A 27,916-nucleotide genomic window follows, 5' to 3' on the forward strand; every position below is an offset into this window, starting at 1 on the left:
CATAACTAAATTCTTGACACTCACTTGACTAAAATTAATGTCCGAAAATGAGTTTTGTTACATTTGTACAGAAAATGTCAATTAATTAAGACTTAAACAAGTAGTTGCCTATTCTACAGGGCAACTTTAACTTGTGGCAATGTTATTTTCTGGTAAGATAGCTTCCCTTTTATTTATTTATTTATTTCATACAAAACGGTTGCCCACCCACATCCACATCCTGTTTCGGGGTTTCTCTTTTTAGGTGAAGAAGCAGGCACTTCGTACAAGCTCTTAAAGTCACAGATGCTGAGTAAAAAACATGAGCAAGATACTACTGTTCATTCAGGTGAGCTAAAGTTCATTTTTCAATGTCAAGCTATTCTGTCAATTGGTGTTTAGAAGTAAATCTTCTGGAAAAATCTCTATGCATTGTGTCCAGGTGGTTACCGTGTGTTACGTCACCAACAGTCAGGCAAAAATTGAAGTGAACTGTGACAAAAATGTGGACTTGAGCTGCCCATGTCGTGACAGCACGGAGTTCCTGTTGCTGACTTGGTACAAGGTTAGTGAATCTTTTTCAGCCTCTCGGCAACGTGTCATTTGACCCTTCAGAACTCAAGAGTTATCAAAAATGTAAAGATGAATGGACAGAAAAGAAGATTCATCATCGGCATTGGTGAAGGCCAGGTGGAGCAGGCCATGATATCCCAACGGTCCACATTTGGCGAGAATGACAGTCTGCATCTGCCCGCGGTGACGCCCCAGGACTCTGGGACCTACAAATGTGCCATCAATGCAAAAGTAGGCGGTCGAAATAAAGAGTGCTTGGTCGACCTTTTCGTTCATGGTAAGTAATTACAAGCTACGTGTAGATCAGTGATTCCCAAACAATTACTGTTATGTTGTCACCTCATTTCAAGGCCGACTTTACATTACAGAGTGTTGGGAAAAAGTTCAGATACGCATTTTTTCTGCTGGGCATTTAAAAAAAAAATATATATATTTGCTGATTTTGACTCTTTTCCCACATAAGAACAACATGGATTTTTTTTTTGTGTGGGGGTCTCATGTTTTTATTATAATGGACGCCAGGATAATATGGCTGTAAAGTGTTGTAAACTGACCAAGCTTACATGTACCATTTTTAACATGACCATCATGCAAAACAACTTGCGATTGTGATTGGTTAGCTCGGGTCCAATTATGAACCAGAAGTGTTGTCATCATCCAAATGATGTGTTTTATTGGTTTGGACACGCAAATATGTCATGTCCACTGCATTCATCTATGGGTCCGAAGGGGTTCAAATAAACTAGTTCAGTTAATAGTTCATAATTGACATTTTTTAAATTGAGTTCATTGGGTCAAAAAAAGAACTAGTTCATAGTTTTTTCTCTAAATTTATTTATTTATTCTTCTCCCCCTAATGTGTTTTTGCAAGCTGGTAGGGCTGGACGATTATGGAAAACATAAATTATTTTAATTGAGATTAAAATCACAATTTATAAAATCATTATTCAATGATTGAAAACCTTTATTATATTTATTTGGTCATATTTTCGCAAGTCTTGGGACTTAGTGGGCTCACCTTGGACCTCAGGAATTGTATTATGTGTCATGTCATGTGGAAATGTGTGTTAGTATGCCAATAAAAACTAAAGGAAAGGAACATTCCTTGAACTCTTAAAAATGCAACTTTAAGATGAAGCATATTGAGAAATGAAATTAGTAAGGACGTAAAATAAGAATACTGTATACTAAAATAATAGCAATTTTAAAATAAAAACAAATACAACTGTTCCTGTGTGTTTTGGCCTGTTAGGGGCAGTGTGTTATCGTACATACACACAATCAGATAGAAGAAAGTTACATCTGAGCATTTGAATATAACTCGTTTTTCACAGATTTGGGGGAAAATGTGCCATTGAGTAGCGTTGTCTGTGTGTATGTGATTCTTGTGAGAATCGATTTTTTGGCACACCCCTATTACCTGGCGTTCCAAGTACCACCATCTTCACCAACATCTTACCGTAGTATAATAAGAGTTCTAAGTGTGCATTTAAAAATGTGACAGAAATGTCGTTGCAAAAATGTATATAGTATTTAATATTATTCAAGCCACTGTAACTCTATGTACAATATACTTTCTATCTATCTATCTATCTATCTATCTATCTATCTATCTATCTATCTATCTATCTATCTATCTATCTATCTATCTATCTATCTATCTATCTACTGTATATATGAAGTAGCCTAATACCTTTTCCGCTCCTGTTTTCTTTGTCTCACTCCAGCTTGCGTGACCAACTCACTAACAACAACAATGACAAATGTACAGCTCACCACAATTCCAAGCGCTGTTAACTCCAGTTGGGACGGAGCTGCCAGTCATGTGGAGTGTTCTGGGCTACTTGGCAGTGGGCTTGGCCAAAGTGCTTGTGTCATGCATAAGCATTCGGGTAAGGAAACTCATGTTGGGCACGTCGGAACATTACGAGTGTCATATGAAGAAAATAGGATAACAGACTCTGTGTACTAGCATAACTACGGGTCTGCTAAGCAGTTTTCTGGTTTTGGTTACGTGACGTTCGCAATGTTCACAAGAGGAGCAGACTTAACATGAAATAATGGTTTTGTTTTTGCTTTTTCTTCTCTGTCAGAAAAATGAAAGTTAAATGCTATGCTAAATGCTATTTTGGTTGACAGTCCAGTCTCAATCCTCACAGAACACAAATGATATCTCTTATTGTCTATTTCTACACGGTGTGCGTCTGTTTGCGTTTTACCGCTGCGCTGTGTGTGTGACGTAGTATGTAATTGGCTGATGGCCACGAAAAGTTCGCATTAGCAAAAAAAAAATTTTGCTTCAAATGTACGTCACGTGACCATGGGAATTGCATTTACTATATGGAAATGCACCGGCAGAAACACTCAGATGGTGTTCTGTCAGAGTGCAGCAGTCTTACAATGTGGCCTGTGATGAAAATGTATTTGCGGGACATACTGTATACTGTATTTGCAATAGCCCACATCCTGGCATTTTGCCCACCCTTGCTCTAAGCCATGAGACCCGCCTCCTTAGTAAATTCTGTTTGTCTGCACATGTTGAGAGCTACATACAGTTCTCTATCATGATAGACTTGAATCTATGTAACAACAGCCTATAGCTCCACATTGGTTTGCCTCTGAAGAAGCTTTGTGGGATTCTTTGCAGTTTCAAGACTTTTTTTTTTTCTTGTTATGCTGATTTGATGTTTTTTTTTTCACCTTTTGTGCAGGTCATTCAAGCTTGCTGTAAGTGATCTTGGAGACGAGTGCAACAAAACGAGATGATCATTGGAGATGTTCATAATAAAATGTGAAAGTTTATGGTCATGTGATTGTTTGGAAAGTAGGGAACTCAACTAGAACAGAAAAGGTCTTCATTTGTCAGTTTCAAGTTTGTGCCAAAGTGAGATGGTATAGCGCCCTCCCATGCTTAGGCTATATATTTTCGTGTCATTCAACATGAGATTATTTTCCAACTGCAGGCCCCATGAATCCTCCCTCAATGCAGTCCTGCTTTATTTGAAAAGGTCAAGTGCTGTTTTTTGCCCCCCCCCCCTCCCCTTTCTTTTGAATTATATGCATATATCGCCACCTATTGGCAAGTTCTCAGACACCACCAAAGACATCCAACATCAGAACTTCAAGAATTAAGATTTTAATTTGTCATGTGCTCTGCGATTGGCTGACAACCGGTTTAGGTACTGCCCGAAGACAGCTGGGATAGGCTGCAGCATGCCCGCAACCTTGTGAGGATAAACGGTTCGGATAATGAATGGATTTGTCCCGAGCCACATAAAAAAATTATAAAAAAATAGACCCTCCACTCTCACACAAAGGATATAAACGAAAAACAATTGTAACTCAAGAACAAATTACAAAAGCAGTGCATTAGAGACTGTTAGCGGTTTAGCTAGTGCAAAAAAAGATGAGTGAAAATAATACAACATACAAAAAGTATTGCGCAGTAGAAAAGTATGAGCAGTGTACGTCTAACGGGGATATCTTCCTAAACTTTGAAGACGCCCCTTTGTTTTTGAAAGTCATTTCAACATGTTCAGACAAGTGTGCCAGAAAGGATATTCAAATGACGGTGGATGCCTTATGACAGATGTACCAAAAATATTCACGCATTGTAATTAAGCAGAACTACACGTACCAAAAACTTTGTTTCAACGGACAATCACACATTTTCCCACATGCATACGAGAGATTTCATGTGTGTTGCTGCAAAATTTTGAAAACAAGGGCTGAACTTTGTATCCATAATTCCAAAAGGTATGTTTGGTGCAAAAACAACACCATCAAAAGAACACCTTACCAATACCTACAGTGGTGGCAGTATCATGATTTATCTTCAGCTGTAACTGGGTAGAGGCAATTATGTACAACCACAAATAGCAGTCAGTGGTAGGACAAAACCTTCAGGCTTTTGCTAGAAAGCAACAAAAATGTCAGGAAAAGCTACAAGAACATCTGCACTTTATTTATTGAGGTTTCATCAGAGGCACTTTAAAAGGTGGCATTATTCAGTTTATTTATATTTGCTCTCTCCAAAAAGTCAAAAAGGTTTTGACGTGAAGTTGAGATACAAGATCACTTCACAACTGGCAGTTTAGCAATAGTTTACAATTGTTCCAAAATAGTATATCGTTTTTTTATTGCTAGACCTTTACTACCAAAATAAACAGGTGTATTTAAAACCTGCCTTAGCTCAATGTTAACAAAATACAAAATGCCACAGACAGGCTAACAAATAGCATTTATTTGTGTTATACTGGAAAACTAAGCAACAGAAATTTGAATTCAAGCCGACAATATAACAAACAGGGTTGTGCATCTCATCCAATCATCAAGATGATTCAATGTAGGTTTTCAATATGTGGGGTGTGAAGCCATTCAGGCACACTTCAATTCGAAAGTAGTATGATTCGATTTTTTGGTTTGGTTTTATTAAACATATAAACATAAAGAAAACACAAAACAAATTACAAGTATAAAGTATAAATTGAAGTAAAAAAAGAAAATCAAGAATAGGAAGAAAGAAAAGAAAAAAAACTCAGGGGGATTACAATTCGATTCAGTATGGTACGGCTCAGATTGAGAAGACATGGTGCAATCATTTTGTCATTTTACATACATTTAAATGAACTTGTCAATACAGTCGTGTAAAAGTGGCATTTCTTTCTAAAATATACCCCCCCCCCTAAAAAAAAAGCCAATTCAATTTCAAAGTGGAACGATTTGATTCAGTTTAATTGGCAGCACTAAAACATACCCCCCCCCACCCCGAAAAAACAAACAAACAAAAAAAACAAGATTTTTCGGTTCAAACCGTTTTTTGTTACACCCCTAATAACAATACTCAAATGCATATTTTCTTTATCCTCCCATAAAAAGCAAATATTACTGCAACTTACTAAATCACTTACAGTAGTTGTGAAACTCTTCATTTGTATCTGCATGACTGTATTGTAATGCCCCCCAGTGGTCAATTGTGCACATACCAGAAGTTGTAATCAATTAATTCTGGTGCAATACTATGTAATTATTTACTTTGTATTTGATAATGTTACCATCCATCCATCCATTTTCTTCACTGCTTGTCCTCACAAGGGTCGCGGGGGGCACTGGAGCCTATCCCAGCAACACCCTGAACTCGTTGCCAGCCAATCGCAGTGATAATCTTACAAATATATATATATATATATATATATATATATATATTTTTTTTAAGGCATCAATGTCATAATACAAATACCGGTAGCGGTTTTAGGCAATGGCCAGTATTTTTTTTTTCTTAATGTTTTCATTTTTTCCTGCTTTTCTATGTATAGATAAAAAAATAAAATAAACATAAAATGATCATTTGGTCATATCAGCTTTCAATAAAAGTAAGTATTTGACTGTAAATATTTTTTGTTTTTGCAGCCCTGCGTGAGTTAATAACGTTGTGGAATTTGCGTCCGCAGCTGCTCTCTCAGCATGAGTGTGAATCTTTTTGCACGTCAGGGGATCAAAACATGCCCTCCTCCACTTGAAGTGGGAGAGGCCTACTTTGGGAAACCGGAGTGTCTTGCTTAACTATTTGACACCTCCGCACGAGGAGTTAACCTGTAGCCGAGCATGTGGTTAATCTTCTCTGCACGGTCGCGGAGGCTTTAAAGCGCTGCCTGCCAGCTTCCTCTCTCCACTCGGGAGCAAACTTCAACACGTGGAGATGAAAATGTCTGTTGTGACCAACAAGTTGTGGTGCATTCACAAAGTGCTGGTGCTGCTGATCACGCCACTCCTCTTTTCGCCTTTACTTGTGATCTTACCTGAAAAGGTGAGTGAGTGAAGAGTGCAATACATTTTTTTTGCCTACTTGCTTAAAAACGACAGTTTTTTTTTTTTTTAACAAGAATTTTCATGTATCCCCAATTTAGTCGTCTTTTCTTGTGTTTAGGAAGGAAGATGTCTTTACGTAGTGGTGCTCATGGCCACGTTTTGGTGCTCGGAGGCCCTCCCTTTGGCTGTCACCGCCATGCTACCCATCTGCCTATTTCCAACTCTGGGGATCATTTCGTCCCGAAAACTCTGTCCTCAATACTTCCTGGAAACCAACTTTCTCTTCTTAAGCGGCCTGGTGATGGCGTCGTCCATTGAGGAGTGGGGCCTCCATCGCAGAATAGCGCTCAAGGTCCTCACCATTGCAGGAGTAAAACCAGCCTGGTAAGAAAATCCGGGATGCTAGCTAGCCACAGTGTACTGGTGATTTCTATCAATGGTGCACCGCAAGAGATCACTAAGGCTATTCTGCTGTCAATAAAAGCTTCTACCACGTCGTGGAAAAGCATTTAATTGCTCTGCTTGTCACTCCGCCGCTGGCATAAATGATTGACAAAGTTACATTTTATCATAGTACATTAGCACACCAAAATGACTGCAATGATGATGTGCCTTTTTTCATTTTTTGGAAGTTGTTAAATGCCCCCCATCTTTTCGACATTTCTAGGCTCATACTGGGCATGATGACGACCTCGTCCTTCCTGTCCATGTGGCTGAGCAACACGGCCACGACAGCCATGATGCTCCCCATCGCCAACGCCATCCTGGAGACTCTCTTCGGTGATCTGGAGAGCCTCAAGCAGAAATGCAAGCCGATAGAGGATCGTGACGGCGACGTCGTCAATGGTTGGTTGAGTGATTGATGATGACGTTGGCATTTGTATTGCTGGTGTCGGGCCAAAAACCTCATCAGTCACAATTTGGGATATTTCATTTTTATTTTTATTTTATTGGTCTAGACTAATATATATATATATATATATATATATATATATATATATATATATATATATATATATATATATTAGTCTAGACTATTAAAGAGGTACAAGGATTTGGCCAGATACCAGCAATATGTAAATAAGTATGTAATTTTTATTTATATAGTACCTTTCACAGACAAAAAGGTCACAAAGTGCTTCACAGATCAAATTAATCACACAGATAAAAACAATCAAATACAAATGCAAGAAGTAAAGTAAGTAAGTTTACCAGGCAACATACTAATTAATTAAATAAAATTAAATAAATAAATAGAAGGGAAAGTGAGTACAAAGAGGGGCAAACATTTTTTCCAAACCTAAATATAAAACAAAACAAAAAAGAAAGATGTTTTTCAACTGAAGGTGTCAGTTTGTGGAACAATCTGGATTATAAAACAAAATATTCTCAGTCTCTGTATTTTTTTTAAATGTATAAAAACACAATTACCGAAAAAAAAAAAAAATACATATAGCACAAGGACATGCTCTTGAATTATTCATTGAAAACGTCTCGCTGTCATTCATTTTGTGTTGATTTTTTTTTGATTTTTTTTATCAGGGGCAGATATAACAAGGCTTTACTTCTTTCTGTCCCCTTTCATTTCTTTGATTTTAAAGAGTGAAATATTTTTTTGAATTGAATTGAAAAGTAAAGGTCAAAAAGTATAACACTATAACAAATACGAGGCCCTGGTGTCAAACTTTGAGTTAATGATAAACTAGGACGAGGAGGGAGCATTTTTGTGCCATTTTAATATAGAGAAATGTGTCCTTGCGTTTTAGGGACAAGACTTCCACTATAGTTTTGAAACACTCTCTCAGCCAAACCAAGCAGGCAGAATGTTGACCATTCATTCATCACGTGGCTTGAGGTATAACCTTAACGTTAACGTTCCATTATATAGTCCATAGGTTACTGATTAATTGTGGCTTTGCAGCTTGCTTACAATTTACAATAGTTGTTTCAGGATTACGCTAATCGTAAATTTCTACACCGCACCACACAGCAACATAGGCAAAATATTTTTGATTACGCCGCCCCAAGAGGAAGAACATATTTTGCACAGCCTGCCCAACTCCCCGCCACGACTGTAAAGAATATCTTTTGTCAATCAAATTGCTGTAAGTATGCATCTGCATACGCATTCTTGCGCACTCTCTGAGAATGAAAGTGCCTGTCACCTACAGTAGTGGATGTGAAATTACACTTAATTGGAGTATACAACAACAAAAAAGATAAAGAAAAAAGACGGATTTAAGAAGTCATAATAACTTTATGTGAAAACCACATCATTTGTTTAGTTTCCACTCTTGCTTTTTTAAATGCCCACGTCTGCTTTCTTTCAGGTCAGTCTACTAAGATGCATTCACTGTCCTCAGTGGCCTCAGAGAAACAAATATTATCACTTGAGGGGTAAGAAGAACAATACTTTTCTTCGCTACACTGTTTGTTTCCGGCACATTTACTGAGCAAAGGCCATAATTTAGATTTGGAACATTTTCACGATGCACCAACAAACAAAAAATGCATAGAGTGAAATAATGACAACTTGTTTACTTGGTGTGTATTGGCGCAGCCATGCCGTAGGACTTGGAAATGCCGGTAGACGGAGGGAAAACACCACACACAGCTTTTGCGTTTTGCCTGCATGCAACTCACATGACGTCACTCCTGACGCGCGTCGGTCAATGCGCTACCGATAAGCAGCATTGACAATCCGTTCATATGTGAGTCCGTGCGTGCTGTCGAGTCGCGTCGCGTCAGGGGTGACGTCATGCAGCCGACAAAGTGAATTTGGACGCAAGCGCTTTTGTGAATGAGCGGGCAGCCATTTATTGAATGAACACCGGTGTGTAACCCCGCCCACACTCCCAGAAGTAGGTCACGTCAATTAAGAACACCTGACAACAATTCAACACCCCTACTTGTTGTTAAATTGACAAGGTTACAACAAAAAATGGTGACAGGTGTATACTCAAATAATCCATTATCTATTCCAGCAAGTAGCCAACATGTACAAGATAAAGACTTTCTTGTTTAGTGTAGCAATGTAACTGACAAAGGAATATACTCAGCTTCACACGCAGATAAAGCTGCGGTTTCATAGATTTGCAGGAATTAATAGCTCCATTTTCAGTCAAACTAAAGCAGTAGCCAGTCATACTCCGCCTATCATTCTGATCAGCTGCCAAGTCTGCATCAGTAGGCCATAAGTTTAAGATCGACATGTTTCCTGTAAAACAATTCCTTTTCCACTGTGCCTGTTAACTACCTTAACACACGTTTAGCTTCTACTTAATGTTGTTTTGGTTCAGAAAAGTATTGTGACAATTTACTCACAATGAATCTCAAATCTGAGTAGAAGTCATTACATAGACCGAACTGCCGATGAATTCCCGATATTTCTTTGAATCAGCAGGTTCACCCTCATTTTCAAATTTCATTTTCATTTGACATGGTGTTGTTAATCTTGCTTTGCAGTGAGTCATGTCAAATCTTTCCAAAATCTTGGTTAGGAATCTCTTCTGATCCATTTTTACGTTCTCCTTTTTTTCTGGGTAAAATCAATGCCAAGGAAATGCCTCAGTTTCCCAAGATCTTTAATTTGGAATTTTGCTCCCAACATTTTTTTCACACTTTGAAGTATTTGACAACCAAGAATAAGGACATCAACCCAAATTATCAATATGATCTTTTCATTGTCAGATTCTTTACTGTAAACACAATAGTCTGCTGTATTTTAAACAAAACTATTTTCAATTAGGCAGTTATGAAGCATTTGATTCCAATTCCATCCTGACTGTTTTCGACTTCACCTCAAACTAGAGGCTTACATTTTTTCCGTGGGAGTCCAGTGGGATGGGAGTGAACAGTATTTTCTTGTCATATTTGTAGGCAAAACATTCTGTACCAAATGTTCTCATTTTGGACATGTCGGGTTTCTTCCCAGTGAACACAAAATATGGGGTTTGTTGAAGACGTCTATTTATATATCAATCGATTTCTGATGCGCAATATGCGGTTTTGTAGCCTTTTTGGCCACAATTGAAGCAGATCCAATTGTGTCTTCCTTTCACCTTCGTCAAACTGTCCTCTTCTGAGATTGAAGCACCAAATCTCTTCGTGCTTTCTTGGCTTCCAAATTACGTTTTGAACTCGGTAAAAGTTTACTTTTCATCACTCTGTGTAATAGGGATAGATAATCGACCAGGCGCCGATATTGGGCATTTTGACGGATATCGGTGTCGGCCTTTTTTTCAAAATCTGGCGGATTATAAATGGTAAAGCTAAAACCATTTTATTATCAGGAAACTATTGTGTTTGTTTTTGTTCCACATTAAAACAAAGAAATGTGAACGTTTAAGATTTCAGTTGTTTGTTTGTTTTTAGGGAAAAAACTGAGCTATGCGTATTTACTTCTTTAAGTGTCCATTTAACTTTTTAAGACGTTCTGATAACCTTGGGAGCTTCCTGAACTTTTATTTTTTTTTGAATTCTAAAATGAAGTATATTGTCTTTAAAAAAAAATACATTTTGAAAAGTTAGAAAAATTGGTCAATAAGCATTAATGCTTCAAGACATTGCAACAAAATCAAGATTAAAATTTCCATGGTAATATATTTTCCAATGGCTGGCAACCAGTTCGGGGTGTAACCCGCCTACTGCCCGAAGCCAGCTGGGATAGGCTCCAGCACCCCCCACGACCCTTGTGAGGAATAAGCGGTTGAGAAAATGGATGGTTGGATATATTTCCCCTCTTTTTACTGAAAATGAATATTGGCCTCCTTGACCATTAATAATCGGCATCGGTATCGTCCCTGAAAAAAACCCCATATTGGTCTATCTGTACTGTGTAACATGAACAGAGAATGGTTCAAATGTGTCAAGCAAAACTGTCACTCAGTGTCAACTGAGCAATTTAGTAAATTAATAATCATTTTTATACCGATTAAGTACAATCATTTCATTTCCTGCTCCATACTTGATGTTCTCTCATGGCACACTATTGTGGTTGGTAATACAAACATTATTGTTAGCGAGCTAGCTTACTGAAGTTGTACAACTCTCTACTTGAGGTGCCAGCTGCGTAAGTGTGAATGCTGCACACAACATTCAATCAAAAATAGCTCTTTTCCAAAACTTCATGAATCCATTTTGAATTTCCCCAACTTGAAATGATGCCACTATTTTGGTTTATTGAATTGCTGATTTCAATGTCCTGCGGGATTGCAATCGTAAAAATGCAGCATGTGGTCATGATAACTGTCTAAAGGTTGGACACGGCAGAGCAGAATGACATGAGGACAGCCGAAGAGATCCGATGCGAGTCGGAGTATCAGATGAGAGTGTGGAAAGGCTTCCTGGTTTGCATTCCTTATGCGGCCAGTATTGGGGGAACCGCCACGCTGACTGGAACTGCGCCGAACCTCATCCTGATTGGACAGCTCAAAAAGTAATGTTGATTTTGGTTGGCTCAAAGTAGACAGGTTATTTTTTTAATTGTGGTATTTTTTTGCAGCTATTTTCCAGAGTGTGATCTCATCAATTTTGGCTCTTGGTTTGCATTTGCGTTCCCGCTCATGATTGTCTTCCTTCTTCTGGGATGGGTATGGATCGCGTTCCTGCACGGAGGCTTGAACGCACGGTAAACGAGTTTTCCTTACGTACTACATCACATCAATGGACATTGCAACACTTTTTTTGGATTTGATTTCCATTGGCATTGCTTCTCATCAATAATTATGCGTCAACCTGCTGCTCTTGCCGAACCAGCTCGCGCGTCCCGCTTTAGGGTATTGACGGCCTGACTGAATGACTTGATATCACACGGAGGCAATTACTGTCACGGGAAATATAGAAACCCTTAATAGACAAGACAGTACATGCTCTTTGAGAGAAATGAGGGATACAATGTCAATCACGTTCATGCAAGGAGACAAATACAGTTCAAATACAACCAGGGTGGGGGCCACAAGGAAGTGTCTATTTTTCCAGAAACATGAACAGACATCTATGTTTCCCTTTGACACAACTAGAGTCCACCAGACATATCCGATTTTGTCCGTTTTGTAATCCGATGATATTAGAAAGAGGCAACGAGGAGGGACGAAGTGCGAAGAAATGTTTTTCTAACAATCACTTTTCAAATATGATGAACAGTTGCTACATGTCGGGAGCTACGTGACCTGCCTGTAACGCGCTTCTATCCGGTTATTGACCGCTACACGGAGCTTTTTCCATGACGTCAAGCGGGGTGTCACTGTTTTGCTCCGCAGTCGATCCGCAGTCACGTTCCAGCTTGTTTGAATGCATATGAATGATCTGGCTCAGTTTTTCATTAACTCTTTGAATGCTTTTGATTTTTTTTGCAGCTTGTGCTTCAAGAAAAAGGACCAAAGATCAGAGCAAGAGGCCCGAGCTTGGGCTCTCATTGAAGAGGATTACAGAAAACTTGGGCCCATAAAGTGAGGACTCATGTATGTCTTCAAGCTAAATTGATAACGTGGGAATTTGTGTTTGGAAGGCAACGGGTTCAACAGACTTTGCTCCATTGCAGTTTTGCAGAGGGGGCCATCTCGTTCTTCTTTGTCTTGTACGCCGTTCTCTTGTTCACAAGGGATCCCAAATTTGTCACCGGCTGGTCTGTGTTTTTTAAAAAGGGGTAAGAAAACTACCCTTTGACATTCATCATACGCCCATTTTTGTACTAATCGCACGTGACTTTCTACTTCCTCCTCCGCAGATACGTGTCAGACGCAGTCACCGGTGTGATCATTGTGTCCATATTATTTTTCTTCCCCTCGCAGAAACCTTCTCTTAGCTGGTGGTTGGACCCTAAAGGTTAGTGTGCTCGTCCCCATGTGGCCATCTTGGCAAACTTTTTTGAGGGACTCACATTTTTAACAGTTTCGTGCATGGAATATAACAAAATCCCAGAAGAGTGCAAAGTGTAATTTGGTACATATTTGAACATTTTTGCAAAATGTCAAAGCTCACTACCTTGGAAAGTGTTTCAAAAGCTGTTTTATTTTGTATTTAAAGTGCTAATCGGAGAGAAATCCCATCGCACTGCCACCCACTGGTCGGCCATTTTAAGAGCCCAAAATAGATTGACTTCTGTACAATTATTCTATTCCTAAAATTACTGCACATGTAAAATTGTCAAAGTATGGGTTGACAAACTAATGTCTACGATACTGAGTGATTAACTATATTCAAATCAGGACAGCTTGCGATCAGCTTTCCATTGTGACCACCAAAATGATCGTGAGCCACTGAGACACAAGTGGCAAAAGTACTCACTACTCTGTACTTAAAAATGTAATTTCTTGTGATAAAAAAACAAACAAACACTGATTCTGGATTGATTCAACTCCTGAACTTGAGTAAAAGTAAAAAAAAAAAAAAAGTACAAACTGTGACATGTACTTAAGCTAAAAAGTAAAAGGCTAGCTTGAGTTGGCTCAACTTTTATGCTATCAAAAGAAACTATGTGCTTCAATAGATTTGCTAATGTGGTTACTTATAAAAATGCTCAATTAGCCAAGAATAAAAACTAAAAGGTAGACCTTGTATTTTTTTTTCACATTAGTTGATTAGCTTGCGGTTTTTTTTTGTGTGTGGGTTTTTACAATCAAACGCATTCACCAACAATTATTGTTGTAGCCGACAGCATTGAACAATTCTCTTAAAGTAGGCCATTGGTGGGAAACATCTTGCTTCTCTGAAACTATTGCCATTTTGACAACGAGGAACAATTTATTTATTTAGTTTTATATTTATTTATTTCATACATGTCAACCCTAATTTGGTCCCACCTGTATTACAAACCCATAAAATCCTTATTTTCCCATAAAAATCCTTATGTCAGTTTTATCAATACTAAAGCTGTTTCATGCAATAACATTAATCTTACCTTACTTTCTTTCTTATATGAAGACATTGACAGTATCTTGTTCCAAATGACATTTTATTGCACAAAGAAAAAACAGATTTCTAAATATCACAGGGACGGTTGACTTTTTTGTTGCTTCACATTTCTCTCGTGCAACTTTGATTTCAAATGTTCTTTGACATCGTAAATGCCAGATGCCGCAACCTTAATGTCCCGTGAACAAAGCGAACATGATGCATACTCTTCTCCAAGTTTTGACGGACCAATTACCTTAAATAAATCCGTCCATTCCGAACGAAAACGTCCGGTGTATCTTGTTTTTTTGGCCGGCCTGTCCCCCATTTTCTCAACCACTGCGAACGACTCGCAATTTTCGCGCTAACACAAATTTCTTAACTGCGCATGTCAGGAAACTGTTAGAAGTCTCGCGCGATAGACGAGATTTTGTGACCGGTTGTTGTTTAAATCGAGCTTATGCACACGTGTAGCACGTAGCCGACAGTAAATACTAAATAAATTTAAAAAGGGTAAGCAATATATACTAATATTATTATTTTCATGAAAACAGTTAAATCCGTATTCATTTCCAAATACGCCCGTATGCTTTTGCAACACTTAAAAATCCGTAAGAAATACGGACAAACCTTATGGGTTGACATGTATGTTATTTTTACAGATTAGTTACTACTGTCAGGCTGACAAAAATGACGTGACTATCTCTCCCTTCACTTTGGGTGAACAATCTCTTTCGACTTGAGTGACAATTGAGAAAGCTAAAAATGTGACCTGTACAGTTCTTGAATGTTTTCATCATGGCAACAGTTTGACCCTTGAACAGATGAATTCATCATTTCCTTGCTTTTAAATCCAAACAAACCGGAGGTGGACCACAAACCTAAAATGGATTGCGTTGGACCGCCGAGGTTCCTTCGTAATTAGCTTCTGTCTGAAGGTGTTGCAAAATATCACAAGTAAGTTAAGAAATGTTAATAATGTAGATTAGAGAGCAAGTACCTTGGCCGTCTGGAGGTGGGACTATACTTTCTCTGTTTGACCGATCAGGATAATCTCTCAAAGCTCTTTGTGGTGGCACTCACATTTACATGCACATGCCTTGTGCCTGTTTGGGACACGTGCATGAGCCAGATTGTTTTTGATGCTCAGCTGGACAAATGAACAGCTGGATACAAGCGAAAGAAGGCAAACAAAACATTCCCCGTTCAAAACAAAGTTCTTGAATGTTCCCTTAGCTTCGAATGCGCCGTACGTTCCTCTCCTATCATGGAAGAAAGCCCAGGAGGCTGTTCCTTGGAATATCATTCTGTTGCTCGGAGGCGGCTTTGCCATGGCTCAAGCATGTGAGGTAAAAAAAAAGTGTGCTCCCAAATTCACATTCTGCATTCAAATGTGTCACGCTATTGCTTTGTAATCCTCTCGTCATCTCTTCTGCACCACATTGTTTGGTTTCATTCTCGACAGTGCTTTGTTATGTTGTGATTTGACCTTTTACCTCTTGTGCTCTGCGGCAGGAATCTGGACTGGCCTCCTGGATCGGAGGCCACCTCCAGCCTTTGGCCAAGGTCCCGCCTGCTGCAGCCATGATATTGATCACAGCCTTTGTGGCCTGTTTTACCGAGTTTGCTAGCAACACCGCCACCATTATCATATTTTTACCTGTTATTGCGGAACTGGTAAGTTATTTTTTAATACACAAAGTTGTGCTTGATTGGGCTATTTGTTGTGATACTGAAATAGGCAGTTACAGCTGCAGTCGCAAGTTACCCTCATAATGATGCATGAATGCATATATGAAGCACTGTACTAGCCAAAAATATCATTTACAGTAGGGGGACAAAAGTCACACACGTCAAAAAAGTATTCTTATTCAGCCAAACCTTCATACTCAAGAAAAAAATCTTCACACAGGGAACAAAAGTAAGCTTCTTCTTTTTTTTCACAGTGCTATTTAGCATAACTATTTTAACTTCTGCTAGCTTTAATTTTGAAGTTTTTTCATTATTATTTTTTTTTTTTTTCATGTTTTATAAGAGAAGTATTGTCAAACAATGTATATTATATGCTTGTGTCTCTTGGGCAGAAATGAGACCACACAGAGATGAACATGGCTTTGTTGTTAGCATTGTTTTTAGCATTAGCATTACCTACTCTAAATAGCGTTAGCATACTCTTCTCTTGTTCTTGATTTGGTTTGAAAAATTGCTACTGACATCTACAGGATTTAAGTATGACACCAAGGACTGCAGTTGTTTACGTGTATGAATAACATGACGGAATTTTCCTACTAAAATGCTAAAATTGGAATGGAAAAAAAAAAGGAATTGGAATATTAGCAAGCTGGGTGATGGCCAAAGACGCGAACTTTGGCAGTCCGATCCCCGGCTACAGAAGAATTCCGTAACATATTACTTATTATGTCCGACTGTTTTCATGATGGAGCAGAGGTAGCAAATTATGTTTTTGTGTGACTTGATCCTCATGACGTTTGAAAAAAAAGAACAAAAAATACACTTGTTTTTTTGCTGTTAAATTGTGTTGCAACAGACATGATTATGTTTGTACTCAGTTAGTTATTAACCCCTATTGTCTTTAATCATTATCTGGGTCCTTTATACTTTGCAAAAGGCCACTCAAGATTGTTCACAGAAAGTAAAGCGAATGTACAGGCACCCAGAAAGTGTCAGATTAGATTAGATTAGCATCGTATTATTACATTCCAGTTATGTTGTCAGTGGATTATAGTTTTGTCAATTTCTTAGAAATAGCGCCCTTTGCCTTACAGCTTTGTGCATAGTAAGAATAGATGTTTTTTTTTTTTTTTTTTTTTTAAATAACTACATTATAAAATAAACTCATTTTATTATTATTGATGATAATTTTCTGGCATTGAAATTAAATAGCTCTCTTCATTGTTTTATTTTATAGTAAATATACTTTTCCATCACGCAACCATTATGCAATAAAAAAAAAAAAAATCACAATTAAACTTGTAAATCTCTCCGAGCAGAATGCTACTATATTATACAGTGATGGACTTACATTTACAAGCTATATTATTTTATTTGATTAATTTATTCCCTGCAACTTTTTTTTCTTCTTAACGTTTCATGTTGGCTGCACTGCTTCCAGTACATCTGTTAACTGTCAAACAGTTTAACAGCTAAACACTGCCTATTGGAAGGCCTGCTAACTTAATGGTAATGCTAATTAGCCGTGTTGACTATTCACAGTCATATACTCTTTATCTTCTGCATAGAACGACTTTTATTAGTGTCGTACTGAAGAGCTTGGCAAGGAGCTGAAACAAGCCATGCTACAATATTATTGGCTGCTGCAAAAAGGCAAGGATTGACCAGAATTCAAGTGGGATTCATAATGTGATGATGAATGAATGTTGTATAGCTGTCGGGCGGTCATATACTGCCCCCAGGTGGCCAAGGCAGGCACACCAGAAGGAGAAGCATTTAATTGAAGCAGTCTGACAAAATCTGTTTAAATAACTACTCTATGTTTTTATAAATTACGTAAGCTCCACATGGTGTATTTTCTGTTCATGCCTTCAAGCGTAAAATATGTTCACAACAAAATATGTTCGTAAATGTCTCACCCTATACAAATATATTTTCTTGACCTATTTTGCTGTGTTTTTGTAGGCCTTTCATGTGTCTGTGAACCCGCTGTACTTCATGATCCCTGCAACAATCGGGAGTTCATACGCGTTCATGCTGCCTGTGGCCACGCCACCCAACTCCATCGCATTTGCGTCCGGTCACCTCATGGTCAAAGACATGGTGATATTCTGGCTTCTGTTTTTGAACGTAATAACTATCGCTTGTTGCTCATTGTCTGTCGTGTGCCATCTTAGGTCAAAACAGGCTTTGTCATGAACATCCTGGGTCTCCTCTCAGTCACGCTCGCCATAAACACATGGGGCCAGGCCATGTTTAGCCTGGACACCTATCCTGACTGGGCTCGCCCTCTCAACCAGTCTGCAGGCCACACATCTAATGCTACTCTCTGATCACACAACTGGATTCAACACGAAACAGAGACAACAACAAAAAATCATTTGGAAGGAAACCCTCAGGATCCCCCACAAGTATTTATGTTACTCTTTATGTATGAAAAACACATACTTCAGGGGATGCACGGCATGCGTTCGACCTTTCAACAAATGCAATATGATTTTGACACAATCAATCAAGATCATGTAAAACTGTGAAAGATAAAATTTAGCATTGAATAATGCTAAATTTTATAATAATAATATTACAGTACTGTTATATGCATTGCAAAAAAACATTGAACCTCAGTACATCACATTGTTCAAGTTGGTGTTATCGTTTAAACAACACAAAACCGTCCAAAAATCATGTTCAATCACAAATTTAATTGATAAAAAAAAAGCTACTTTATTACACTTCCATTGATTAAAATGATACGGACATGTCGCCGCCATTGCTTGCCTTGAGCATACAACAACACAAAAGGCCTTCACAAAAGCAAACAATTGACATCATCTTCCCAAAATTATTTTTTTAATTAGAGCCATGAATGATGCAGTCAATTAAACAATGTGCTTACTAAGCAGTTCAATAGGCGAAAATGACTGAAAACTTACCCTGGGGGCTAAACAGTTCCTTCGTACCTGTGTCAAACCTAAGTCAAAAAATGTAAACATTCAGACCTGCATGCTTGGGGTGACATAATGTTGCACGGTTTCTGCAGAATAGGTTTGATCACACTTCAAGTGTCCAAGAGAGTATTCTCAAACTATTCTGAGTACTTTAAATTGATTAATCATGTGTAAAAATAACAGAGGAGTTGGAGAAAGACACGCAGTATTGATTTGTGAAGGAACATGAAATTGACCATGTTTGGACAAAGTTTCCAGCCGACAGCCATAACATATAGAATATCTGATCACCCGCCCTCTGTCGTGACCACTATGCATAAATGGGTCATACAGGCTATGCGTCATAAGTTTTTTTTTTGTTTTTTTTTACTTCTTAAGTGCAAAGTGTGGCTGATTGGGTGAAGCTAGTAGCCTTCTGTTTTTGTGTCTTTCCAGAACTATAGTGGACAGCAGTGAGGGTGGTGTCCATGTTCTAATCTTGTGTAGCATTTGCATTGCTGTCAATTAATAGTTTCATGGAGAATTCTGTAACAAATATAATAATAAATATAATACAGGTGCAGTTAAATCTCTTTAACACTGGAACATCACAAGTGCAATATGGTAATAGTTATGCTAAGTTAAAGGGGACAACATATGATAAAATGTCCTTTTCATTGTTTTTACAGTATATACATATTTACGCTAAGTCATTGATTTTGGTCCTCATCATCATCCCAAAGTTAAAAAAAGTTATGAACAACATATTTTCTGCTGTAAGGCAGTCCTGCTGTTACCGAGCAACCAAATTGGACCCGCCGTCCTCTGTTGAGACCCGCGTGCATGAGGGCCCCTGTGTCTGGTGTGCTATAAAGTGTCTGGACTCACATGGCTGCTAGCAATGGTTAACTTGCACAAGGCTGCTGTGGTTACTTAGTGTTAGCGGGGGTCGCTGCCAAAAGGCTTTCAGTGCAAAACTTTGAGCCACTCAAGTAGACAGATGGAAAAAAATAAATACAAATAGAAATTCAAATCATGGTTCACTCAGTGAATGTGTATGTTTTTAATTGTAATCATCTACATTATGTGACTGATCAGGCGTGTTTAAGAAACGGAAATACTAAATTATTTGTGTTTTATTCATTTGGGCCTCACAATCCTCTTCTTAAAAATAAATGGCTTCTGACTTCTTCTGATTGCACACATCTTTTTTTTATTCTACCATTATTACCGATCTTTATCATTACAGTCAACCTTTTCCTTTAATAACCTTTCTATGAACAAATTTAAGACAGTGTTTATGAACATATATTGTAGGCCAATAATGATCTTCTTTTGTAAAGTTTAATAATCGACCCTATTGGTGTTGTTTTGTTGACCTAAAGCTTGCAAATATAGCTGTCAAATTGTGTTTGAGAGCACATCACATGATTCCATGTCAAGTTTCCCCCCATTTAAAGTTGTCGATTCCGCGTGGGAACAACATCATGACTGTGACTGTGTTCATACCACTTCCTCTTTTATTCTTCACACTTTGCCAAGCAATTTTTCATTCCGATGCAACATGTCATAGCAGCAATGAAGTTTGCCACGGAGTGCGTCATTGGCCCTCTCAAGTAAGAACTGTAATTATCTGTGTTTGTGTGAAGAAAATCTGATTCAATATCTTCTAAGCAAGATTTATGAGTGTGAGTGCTTCCACAGGCATCCACCTAATCATCAAAATTTGTTGTTGAAAGAGTCTCTTGTGCGCGTGTCACTTTAGTATCTTAGCAATAGCAACCGATGCCAACTCTAATACACACTCAAAAGTTCATAATATTTTTGTTCACCTCAAAGTTAAGAGCAAAGGGCTGTATATGAAATGTTTTCGTTTGTGAAGCACTGTTATTCCAGAGTGCCCTGTATGTTATTCCAGAGTCAACTATCATACAGTATTTCTGTTGCGTATTAACCTGAAACCAGGTGATGATTGTCACGGTCCAGAGTTGACTCTGTCACGAGTGTGGAGTGGAGGACCCAAATGCAGGGAGGCAGGAGAACCACGGCAGGAATGCAGGTTATACTGAACATAATTTATTTTACAAAAACACTAACAGGGGTACTGGTTAGCTTTAAATAAACACAGATCTGAAACGATCTCAACTCAACTTCACAAACAGAACACCAGCGGTGACAGCGACAAGCGACAATGATCCCACAAGGAATGACCAAAACCAGGGAACTAAATACACACACACTAACGAGACAACAAGACACACCTGGGGCAAGACACAAGTGGCTGAGGGCACGGATTGGTCGACACGAGGAAGGGCAGGACCACACTCAAGACCAGAGGTGGGCATTGAGGGCCGATATCCTGCAGGTTTTGCATGTTGCCCTTCTCCAACACAGCTGATATATGATCAGCTCATTAGCAAGCTCTGCATAAGCCTGATAATGATCCTGTTGATTGGAATCAGCTTGTATTGGAAGTCAGAAACCTCCAAAACCTGCAGGACCGCGACCCTCGAGGACCGAGATTGCCCACCTCTGCTCAAGACCAATGGAGACACACAACCAAAACCAGAACCCCAAACATGACAATGATTAGCATGCCGCGACATACTATATCGTGAAAACTGTTATTGTGAAGTTCATGTGGCCGTATACAAAGTTAAGTTTTGTATTTGGATAACGCACTAATATGCCCTTCCACAAAAAAACACCTAGAACCAAACGTGACTATTTTAAACAAAACTTTTAGGCACGCATGGCGTATGCACGGCCCTTTTAATGTACATGTCAAAATGACATGCATTCATTTCCCTAGATAGATACTAACTAGATCAGAGGTGTCAAACTCATATTAGCTCACGGGCCGCACTCAGGGGAAAAATATTACCTAGTGGGTCGGATCGGTAAAAATAATTGCATATAACTTTAAAACAATTGTCAGCAATTTTACGCAGATTTTTGCTATTTGTGGGCCATCCCTAAATTACGGAGCTCAACTGTAATCATATTGTTCCAAAAAATAACACAAATGCAAACTTTGCCTGTATAAGTTCCAGACGTGTTAAATCGACCTGTTTTGCATATATATTGTTCCCAAAATGCATTGTGTGGCACAGTTAATGAAGTTATAAGGACGTTAATCCTTGTCATATGTATTTGTGTTACCAGTTATTGAATTTGTGTCGTATTTAACACATTTATGTCAAAGATTAAAAAAACAACTATTTTAAACAAACCGTAACTTTAAATTGTTTGTAAAATAATGACGTCCAGGACAAATTCCGTGTTGCATTGGTCATCTGAGGACTGCTTGTGAAATTACAAATTTATATGTTTTGATTTTCACCGGCTGTTTAATTGGTCCGACATTACAATTTTTTTTCCCTTCAAAATCATCTTACTGAATTAAACCCCTTTGCGGGCCTGATCCACCCAGCGGGCCGTATATTTGACACCCCTGAACTAGATGTTCCACTAATGTCCACAATGTAAACAATAAATGGTAAAGCAGACATGCCGTTTTATTTATTAATAATATTACAGCAGCTCCATAAGGTCCATTAACAAATTATTTTTTTTTAGACACAACTTAAAAGGACACAATAAAAAAATATGAGCCCTGCTTATGGACATAAATTACAGTATAGCAAGCTAAGCTAAGCTAACGTACCGTATCCCCAAACTTAGCATTATAGTATGCTAACTTAGCACATAACAGGTACGTAAGACATGGACTTACCTTACCATGGACACTTTGAGGATTCTCGCTCTTACCAGGATGACATTCAAGTTTTGGAGGTCGCACGGAAATAGAACCCGCAACAGTCACCTGCTGAAGAAACACAGACAAATTAGAGATGTTCTAAGGTGACTCACCCTCAAGTCCTTACAAATGACTTTGATCTGATTATTAGTTTGTATTTAATAATGTGTTAGATTGACCATCACTGGAAGAAAAAAAAAAAGAGTGGCCAATAGAGAAATACATTACTAAGTAATAATACATTAGTGGCATCACAGGAAAAACATTTAAAATTGCATCAATAAGTCTATTTTCAAATAAATTTCAATATAGATAATTCCAATGCAGTCTGAAAGTCCACTTGGACAAGGGGCATTATGATTAAAGATTTGTGCACGCCTAGAATGGAATCACAAAATTAGACAAGAGATGAACAAAACTACTTACCTATCATTACTTATCATAATATTTATCCAGCACATCTAAAACCAGATCTTAATATATTTTGAAACATTTGTTAGTATTATTATTTTTATGTGCACTTATTTTGTCTTCAAAGAAAACCGTTACTGTGGTGATCATTATGCATAGTGAGGTAGCACGCTAGCGCCCTCTATTGACCAACTGCCACTTGCCTGAAGAGCTGGACAGTGCTAAATATACAGTACATCTGTATCGTGTGTTTATTACAGGTCAGCATGCTGCAAGGAGTCAGTGAAGTCCTTCGTGTTCTACCTGTGGGATGTTTACTCTTCAGCTAAGCCTCGAGGCCGACACCTGTGGACCCTTATGTCTCTTTGTCTGACTCTGACTGTTGTCACCGGCACCCTGCTCCACCACTGGCTCTCCCAAACGCTTCAATATGACCACGACGCATCCGTTCACACAGCACTAGTCTACAGTGTGGCCATGTTGCCGACCACGTTCCTGTGCCACCCTCTGCGTTGCGTACTGACCATGACCCTGCCCACCGTCTGCACCAAGCAGGGCCGCAAGCTCCTCATCTCCGCCTCCATCATGATCCTGATGTTGAACGTCATCCCAAACATCAGCGTGAACGTCGGTGCAGTCGTACGCACCCTGAAGTGCACCGCTGAGGGCTTCTCCAAGACTTTGTTGAACTCTTCGCAGCTTTTAAACACAGCGAGGCAGGAAATAGTCGATGAAGCCATTAAAGCGAGGAAGGAGGACCTGAGCATTGTCACCAATTTAAGAATGTTGGATCATTTCACACATGTGAACGTGTCTGAGGTCAAAAACAGGTTTACGAAGATGATCGGGCAAGTAGAAATCAACTTTTCCTATATGAGGAACATGATAACACAATACAAACTACTATCCAACAGAATTCTGGCAGCCATATTTGTTGCTTTGCTAGTTTTGGAATCTGCACGCTACCTTAAGTCATATCTGACATACGTTAAATTCGATAACAACTCCATCTCCAAACAGCTACGACAAAATGAAGCTCACGCCACCCCCAAAAGATTTGCACCTATGTTCAGAAGATTTCAAATCTCCTGTGCTGAATCTTCCCCCAGTGTCATATCACTTGTGGTGGTGACGTTATATTTCACCGCAATAGCATTAATAGCAGCTTTGGACTATATTGTTTATCATACAGTTCAAGTCGTTCTGCCGTGGCTCCTGGACTTTCCACCCATGTCTGCCAGCATCAAGGTCAGTTATAAGGTGAGAATCCACACATGGGCAAACCCTATTAAAAAAAAAAAAACATCTTGCAGTTGTGTCAAACTCAAGATGAACAAAGACATCAAGGCTCGAAATAGGCAAAATGTGCATTTTGTGACTATTTTGTTTCCCACAAACACATTAAACAGAACAACTGAGAAACAACTGCCAAGACCTCCCAAAAAGCATCGCTGGGCTACATCTTTCACGTCACCTACCGTGGTTAGTTGGAGTTTGAGACAGCTTGGTGCTTGGGCTTGAGCTACGCTACCTATGCTAAATTAGCTAGCTAGCAACAAACTGCGTCTGGCTACTGCCGTGGTTGAAATCATTGCCAAAGTAGTAGTCATCGCCTCCTAATGAAGGGAGAAGCTATGCTAGTGCTAAGCTAACCTAAGATTGACACGGCTAGCGTGTTTAATGCCGAAATTAAGCGTCTGGTTGGAACAGCTTTAAAGCAGAGAAGACTCAACTTTGAAAGCAAAATAGCAGGAAAATTAATAAGTGTCTGGACACTGGGCAAAAACAATCGCTGAACAAAACTGGAACCGGAAATGAATAACACAAAACTATATGGAGGACCAAAACTGCCAAAATTCCAAATAAATAAAAGACTAAATAAATGACTAAAAGTGAAAATAAAAATGGATATAAAAAATATATAATTCGAAAATGTAATCCCAAAAAATAAATGGCAATAAAAACAACAACAAATATATATACAGTTTATACATAACTGAATACATTTGTATTTCATTTTTGAATTATATATTTTTTTATATACGTTTTATTTTCACTTTTAGTCATTTATTTATTTTAAATTTTGTGCAAAACTGCCAGGACGAAATGTTATTCAAATAGGGGGGCGTTCCTAAGCGTACAGTTGACTTAAATGGCAGACTTGAATGGAAAGCTATCTGGTCCACTGTCACCTCGACTTGTTGTCGAGCAACTCAAGTTGTAAGTTGTGGTGGCAGTGGACAAGATAGTCGTCCTTTGCTGGAGTTCCCCAACGCAAGTCGGTGAGACTTCCTTGTTTGCCGACCCGCTTAGGACCGCCCCCTCATTTGAATAACATTTCACCCTGGCAATATGAACCAAAACTGCCAAAATTCAAATTGAATATATATATATATATATATATATATATACATAGTTGTTTTTATTTCCATTTATATATATCTTTTTTAATTAAATTTTCGAATTATATTTTTTTATATCCGTTTTTATTTTCACGTTTAGTCATTTATTTATTTTGAATTTTGGCAATTTTGGTCCTCTATAAGACTACATGTACATCAGCCAGGAGGCGCGGCCTAAGGGGCAAAAACTAAAATCCCTGAAACAGTATTTTAGCCACAGGTGCTTCTACTCAACAGGTGGAGAAAAGCTCATTTAGCTACCAGTTGTGGCAGAGATTTTACTTTTTTGAGATTGATTCCCCATCTCTGACGATTAGTGATGGTTCGGCAACAATGTGCTAAAGGCTTGTCTTGTCCATTGCCTGACTGTTTTAATTAATTGTGTTTTAAACTTTGTAAAACAACCTCATCAATTTTGATTTTGAGCTATCTTTAAAAATTGAAATATATTAGGGGAGACTATCTAATAGCCGATCTATTGAGATCTAGTGGAACAAAAATAATAATTTATTATACTTTGCAAAGATAGTAAATGCACAATTTTGATTGACATCATCCAATAGGTCTTCATTACATTGGTTGTAGAGTGCAGTTATGCAGATTATTATATTTACATTTAAGGTATCTAATTTCTACTTAACATATGAATTCAAAGTGTGATTTAAAATGTATGGAAACAAAAGAGCAGGACTTTTAATCTTGCCGCTTGTACCGTATTTGTATGTGCTTGTTTGGGTTTTCTATGGATACTCTGGCTTCTTCTCACATTACAAAATGCCAAATCACAACATTTTTCAGATGACTGGAATCGGGGAGGGGGAAGATCAGGCTTAAAAATAATAGCTTTTCATTTTATTTTCCAGATCCAATGGTTTCCACCAGCGTTTTGCATCATCCCGCAATCATGCATTACGCGGCAGCTGACTGACTTCGGTAAGGAGTACAAATGGAACTTCACCCCTGAAGCGTCGATGTGTGATGCCGCAACTTCAGCTCCCACCGCGGGCGTGAGCACGCTGCTCGGATGTTTGTGGCTGATGAGCTACCTGCTTGTGTTCCTTGAGGTGTACGCCGCCAGGTTACGTCGGAACATCTGTGCATCTTTTTTTAAAAAGCAGGAAGAGAAGAGAGTGGCTTATTGGAACGCAAAAGACCAAGCAAAGCAGGACAGAGAGGCGCCAGTTTTGATTGTCTGCAGATGACATTCACAGTACCGACTTTGTACTTTCAATCACTAAGTCACTACAGGAGAACTATGAAAGTTTAATTTTATGGTCCAAAGATTCTTAGGTTTATAAACAACAAAACAATACATCACTAAACAATGGTCCATACTGTGTGGATTTTTCAACTGGGTTAAAATGTGTTTTTAATTTTGTTACTTGAATCCAATAAATTATATCCGCTGATGTTTGTTGGGCTCATTGCACCACTAGATGTCATTATGGTGCTTTGGGATGATTCAATACATCACTACAGCTTCCGAACCTCCTACACAACAAATATTGGAGAGTTAAAATAGCAGAGTAAAATTTACGGGAGTTCATTTTAACTCCCATAGTGTCATTTTAATGTTTTCAGAGTTAAATGGTGTGTAGAGCTGTTATTTTACAGCGTTGATCGCCTAGAGTTAGCTCACCTCCTCAGAGTGTTAGATTGGCTCCGCCTTTCACCTGCTCGTCTCCAGTTTGAGAAAGACAAGTCAGCGACATTTTCCTCATCCCCCTTTCTTCCTTGCTTATCACTGGGAAACCCTGACAGTCTTGACAGACAAAAGGAGTTTGGGGCCATGAATTCCTTTTCAGTCTGACTGTGGTCAACATTAACTTCTATTATAACATTAACTACTTCAAATGCCCTCTTGAAAAGAGGTGTTGGTTTGAAATTGAAAACTGTCGTTACTTGGACCATCATCTATAGATAACCACCTTTCGGCAAGTGCGCTTCCTTATTTTCAACGAGCACTCGATAGGTCGCAAAGTTTATTTTAAGTTTATTAAATTCCTTTATAGCGCCTAAAATGTTTGTGGCTGGATTTAGATAGCTACCTTTGACCCCCGTCGTGGTAGGTCCTTTTAGGAGTCAACTTTTATGTGTCTGACAAAAGTTAAATGTCAACTCCTGTAGTGTTGAGTAACTCCGCTTAGTGAGTTAAAAATTTACTCTCTCCCAGTGTTAAATATTTTCACTAGTGCTGATTTAACTCTGGAAAGTGTGGAGTTATATCAAGTTTGAAAAAGTGTTGAAATCAACTCTGTGAGAGTCAATTCATCACTGGGCTTTTTGCTGTGATATCTTTTGTAGTTGTATAAATATTTCTTGAAGGTTCTATTTCCATCGCTGTCAAAAAGAACAATGTGCTTTTGCTTCAAAATCCCTTTTGAAGATTATTTTAAGGTGTCCAACCTGAATAAAAAATAAAAAAAATCTATTTTAAGCCTGACGTTTGACGTTTAGAATTCTGCATCTGT

The 27,916-nt window shown here is 38.4% G+C and overlaps 3 protein-coding genes across 6 annotated transcripts; all 3 read left to right on the plus strand.

Annotated features, from left to right (window-relative positions):
- The first annotated feature begins 227 nt into the window (after positions 1 to 227).
- On the plus strand, positions 228 to 3,354 carry LOC144038670 (uncharacterized). 2 transcript variants are annotated; one of them, XM_077551333.1, is made up of 5 exons: positions 228 to 328; positions 422 to 544; positions 622 to 829; positions 2,280 to 2,444; positions 3,264 to 3,354. In XM_077551333.1, exons 1-5 carry the CDS (start codon positions 302 to 304, stop codon positions 3,281 to 3,283), a joined length of 543 nt encoding a protein of 180 aa, XP_077407459.1. In that variant the 5' UTR covers positions 228 to 301; the 3' UTR covers positions 3,284 to 3,354. The 2 variants fall into 2 exon arrangements, with proteins under 2 accessions (XP_077407459.1, XP_077407468.1); XM_077551342.1 differs by having other exon boundaries at positions 634 to 829.
- Positions 3,355 to 6,236: 2,882 nt separating this feature from the next.
- slc13a3 (solute carrier family 13 member 3) lies at positions 6,237 to 20,073 on the plus strand. Of its 2 annotated transcripts, none has more exons than XM_077585412.1 (13): positions 6,237 to 6,358; positions 6,479 to 6,744; positions 7,028 to 7,206; positions 8,691 to 8,757; positions 11,618 to 11,797; positions 11,864 to 11,989; positions 12,717 to 12,809; positions 12,902 to 13,006; positions 13,088 to 13,185; positions 15,490 to 15,602; positions 15,769 to 15,930; positions 17,911 to 18,048; positions 18,123 to 20,073. In XM_077585412.1, exons 1-13 carry the CDS (start codon positions 6,251 to 6,253, stop codon positions 18,276 to 18,278), a joined length of 1,791 nt encoding a protein of 596 aa, XP_077441538.1. In that variant the 5' UTR covers positions 6,237 to 6,250; the 3' UTR covers positions 18,279 to 20,073. The 2 variants fall into 2 exon arrangements, with proteins under 2 accessions (XP_077441538.1, XP_077441547.1); XM_077585421.1 differs by having other exon boundaries at positions 6,253 to 6,358; positions 6,483 to 6,744.
- Positions 18,217 to 26,764, plus strand: ocstamp (osteoclast stimulatory transmembrane protein). 2 transcript variants are annotated; one of them, XM_077585435.1, is made up of 3 exons: positions 18,217 to 18,356; positions 23,304 to 24,303; positions 26,309 to 26,764. In XM_077585435.1, the coding sequence occupies exons 1-3, from the start codon at positions 18,265 to 18,267 to the stop codon at positions 26,645 to 26,647; spliced, it is 1,431 nt and encodes a 476-aa protein (XP_077441561.1). In that variant the 5' UTR covers positions 18,217 to 18,264; the 3' UTR covers positions 26,648 to 26,764. The 2 variants fall into 2 exon arrangements, with proteins under 2 accessions (XP_077441561.1, XP_077441571.1); XM_077585445.1 differs by lacking the exon at positions 18,217 to 18,356 and adding an exon at positions 20,430 to 20,488.
- The last annotated feature ends 1,152 nt before the right edge of the window (positions 26,765 to 27,916 follow it).

The sequence above is a fragment of the Vanacampus margaritifer genome, chromosome 1, assembly GCF_051991255.1.
Source record: "Vanacampus margaritifer isolate UIUO_Vmar chromosome 1, RoL_Vmar_1.0, whole genome shotgun sequence".
Classification (NCBI taxonomy): domain Eukaryota; kingdom Metazoa; phylum Chordata; class Actinopteri; order Syngnathiformes; family Syngnathidae; genus Vanacampus; species Vanacampus margaritifer.

Excerpts from the sequence above, each read along its gene's own strand:
- slc13a3 (XM_077585412.1), top strand. The coding sequence starts at position 6,251 with ATGAAAATGTCTGTTGTGACCAACAAGTTGTGGTGCATTCACAAAGTG. Across the intron at positions 15,931-17,910 it reads TACCTGTTATTGCGGAACTG|GCCTTTCATGTGTCTGTGAA; the intron begins GTAAGTTATTTT and ends GTGTTTTTGTAG. Across the intron at positions 18,049-18,122 it reads ACCTCATGGTCAAAGACATG|GTCAAAACAGGCTTTGTCAT; the intron begins GTGATATTCTGG and ends GTGCCATCTTAG.
- ocstamp (XM_077585435.1), top strand. The coding sequence starts at position 18,265 with ATGCTACTCTCTGATCACACAACTGGATTCAACACGAAACAGAGACAA. Across the intron at positions 18,357-23,303 it reads ACCCTCAGGATCCCCCACAA|GTCAGCATGCTGCAAGGAGT; the intron begins GTATTTATGTTA and ends TGTTTATTACAG. Across the intron at positions 24,304-26,308 it reads GCATCAAGGTCAGTTATAAG|ATCCAATGGTTTCCACCAGC; the intron begins GTGAGAATCCAC and ends TTTATTTTCCAG.
- LOC144038670 (XM_077551333.1), top strand. The coding sequence starts at position 302 with ATGAGCAAGATACTACTGTTCATTCAG. Across the intron at positions 830-2,279 it reads GGTCGACCTTTTCGTTCATG|CTTGCGTGACCAACTCACTA; the intron begins GTAAGTAATTAC and ends GTCTCACTCCAG. Across the intron at positions 2,445-3,263 it reads TGTCATGCATAAGCATTCGG|GTCATTCAAGCTTGCTGTAA; the intron begins GTAAGGAAACTC and ends CCTTTTGTGCAG.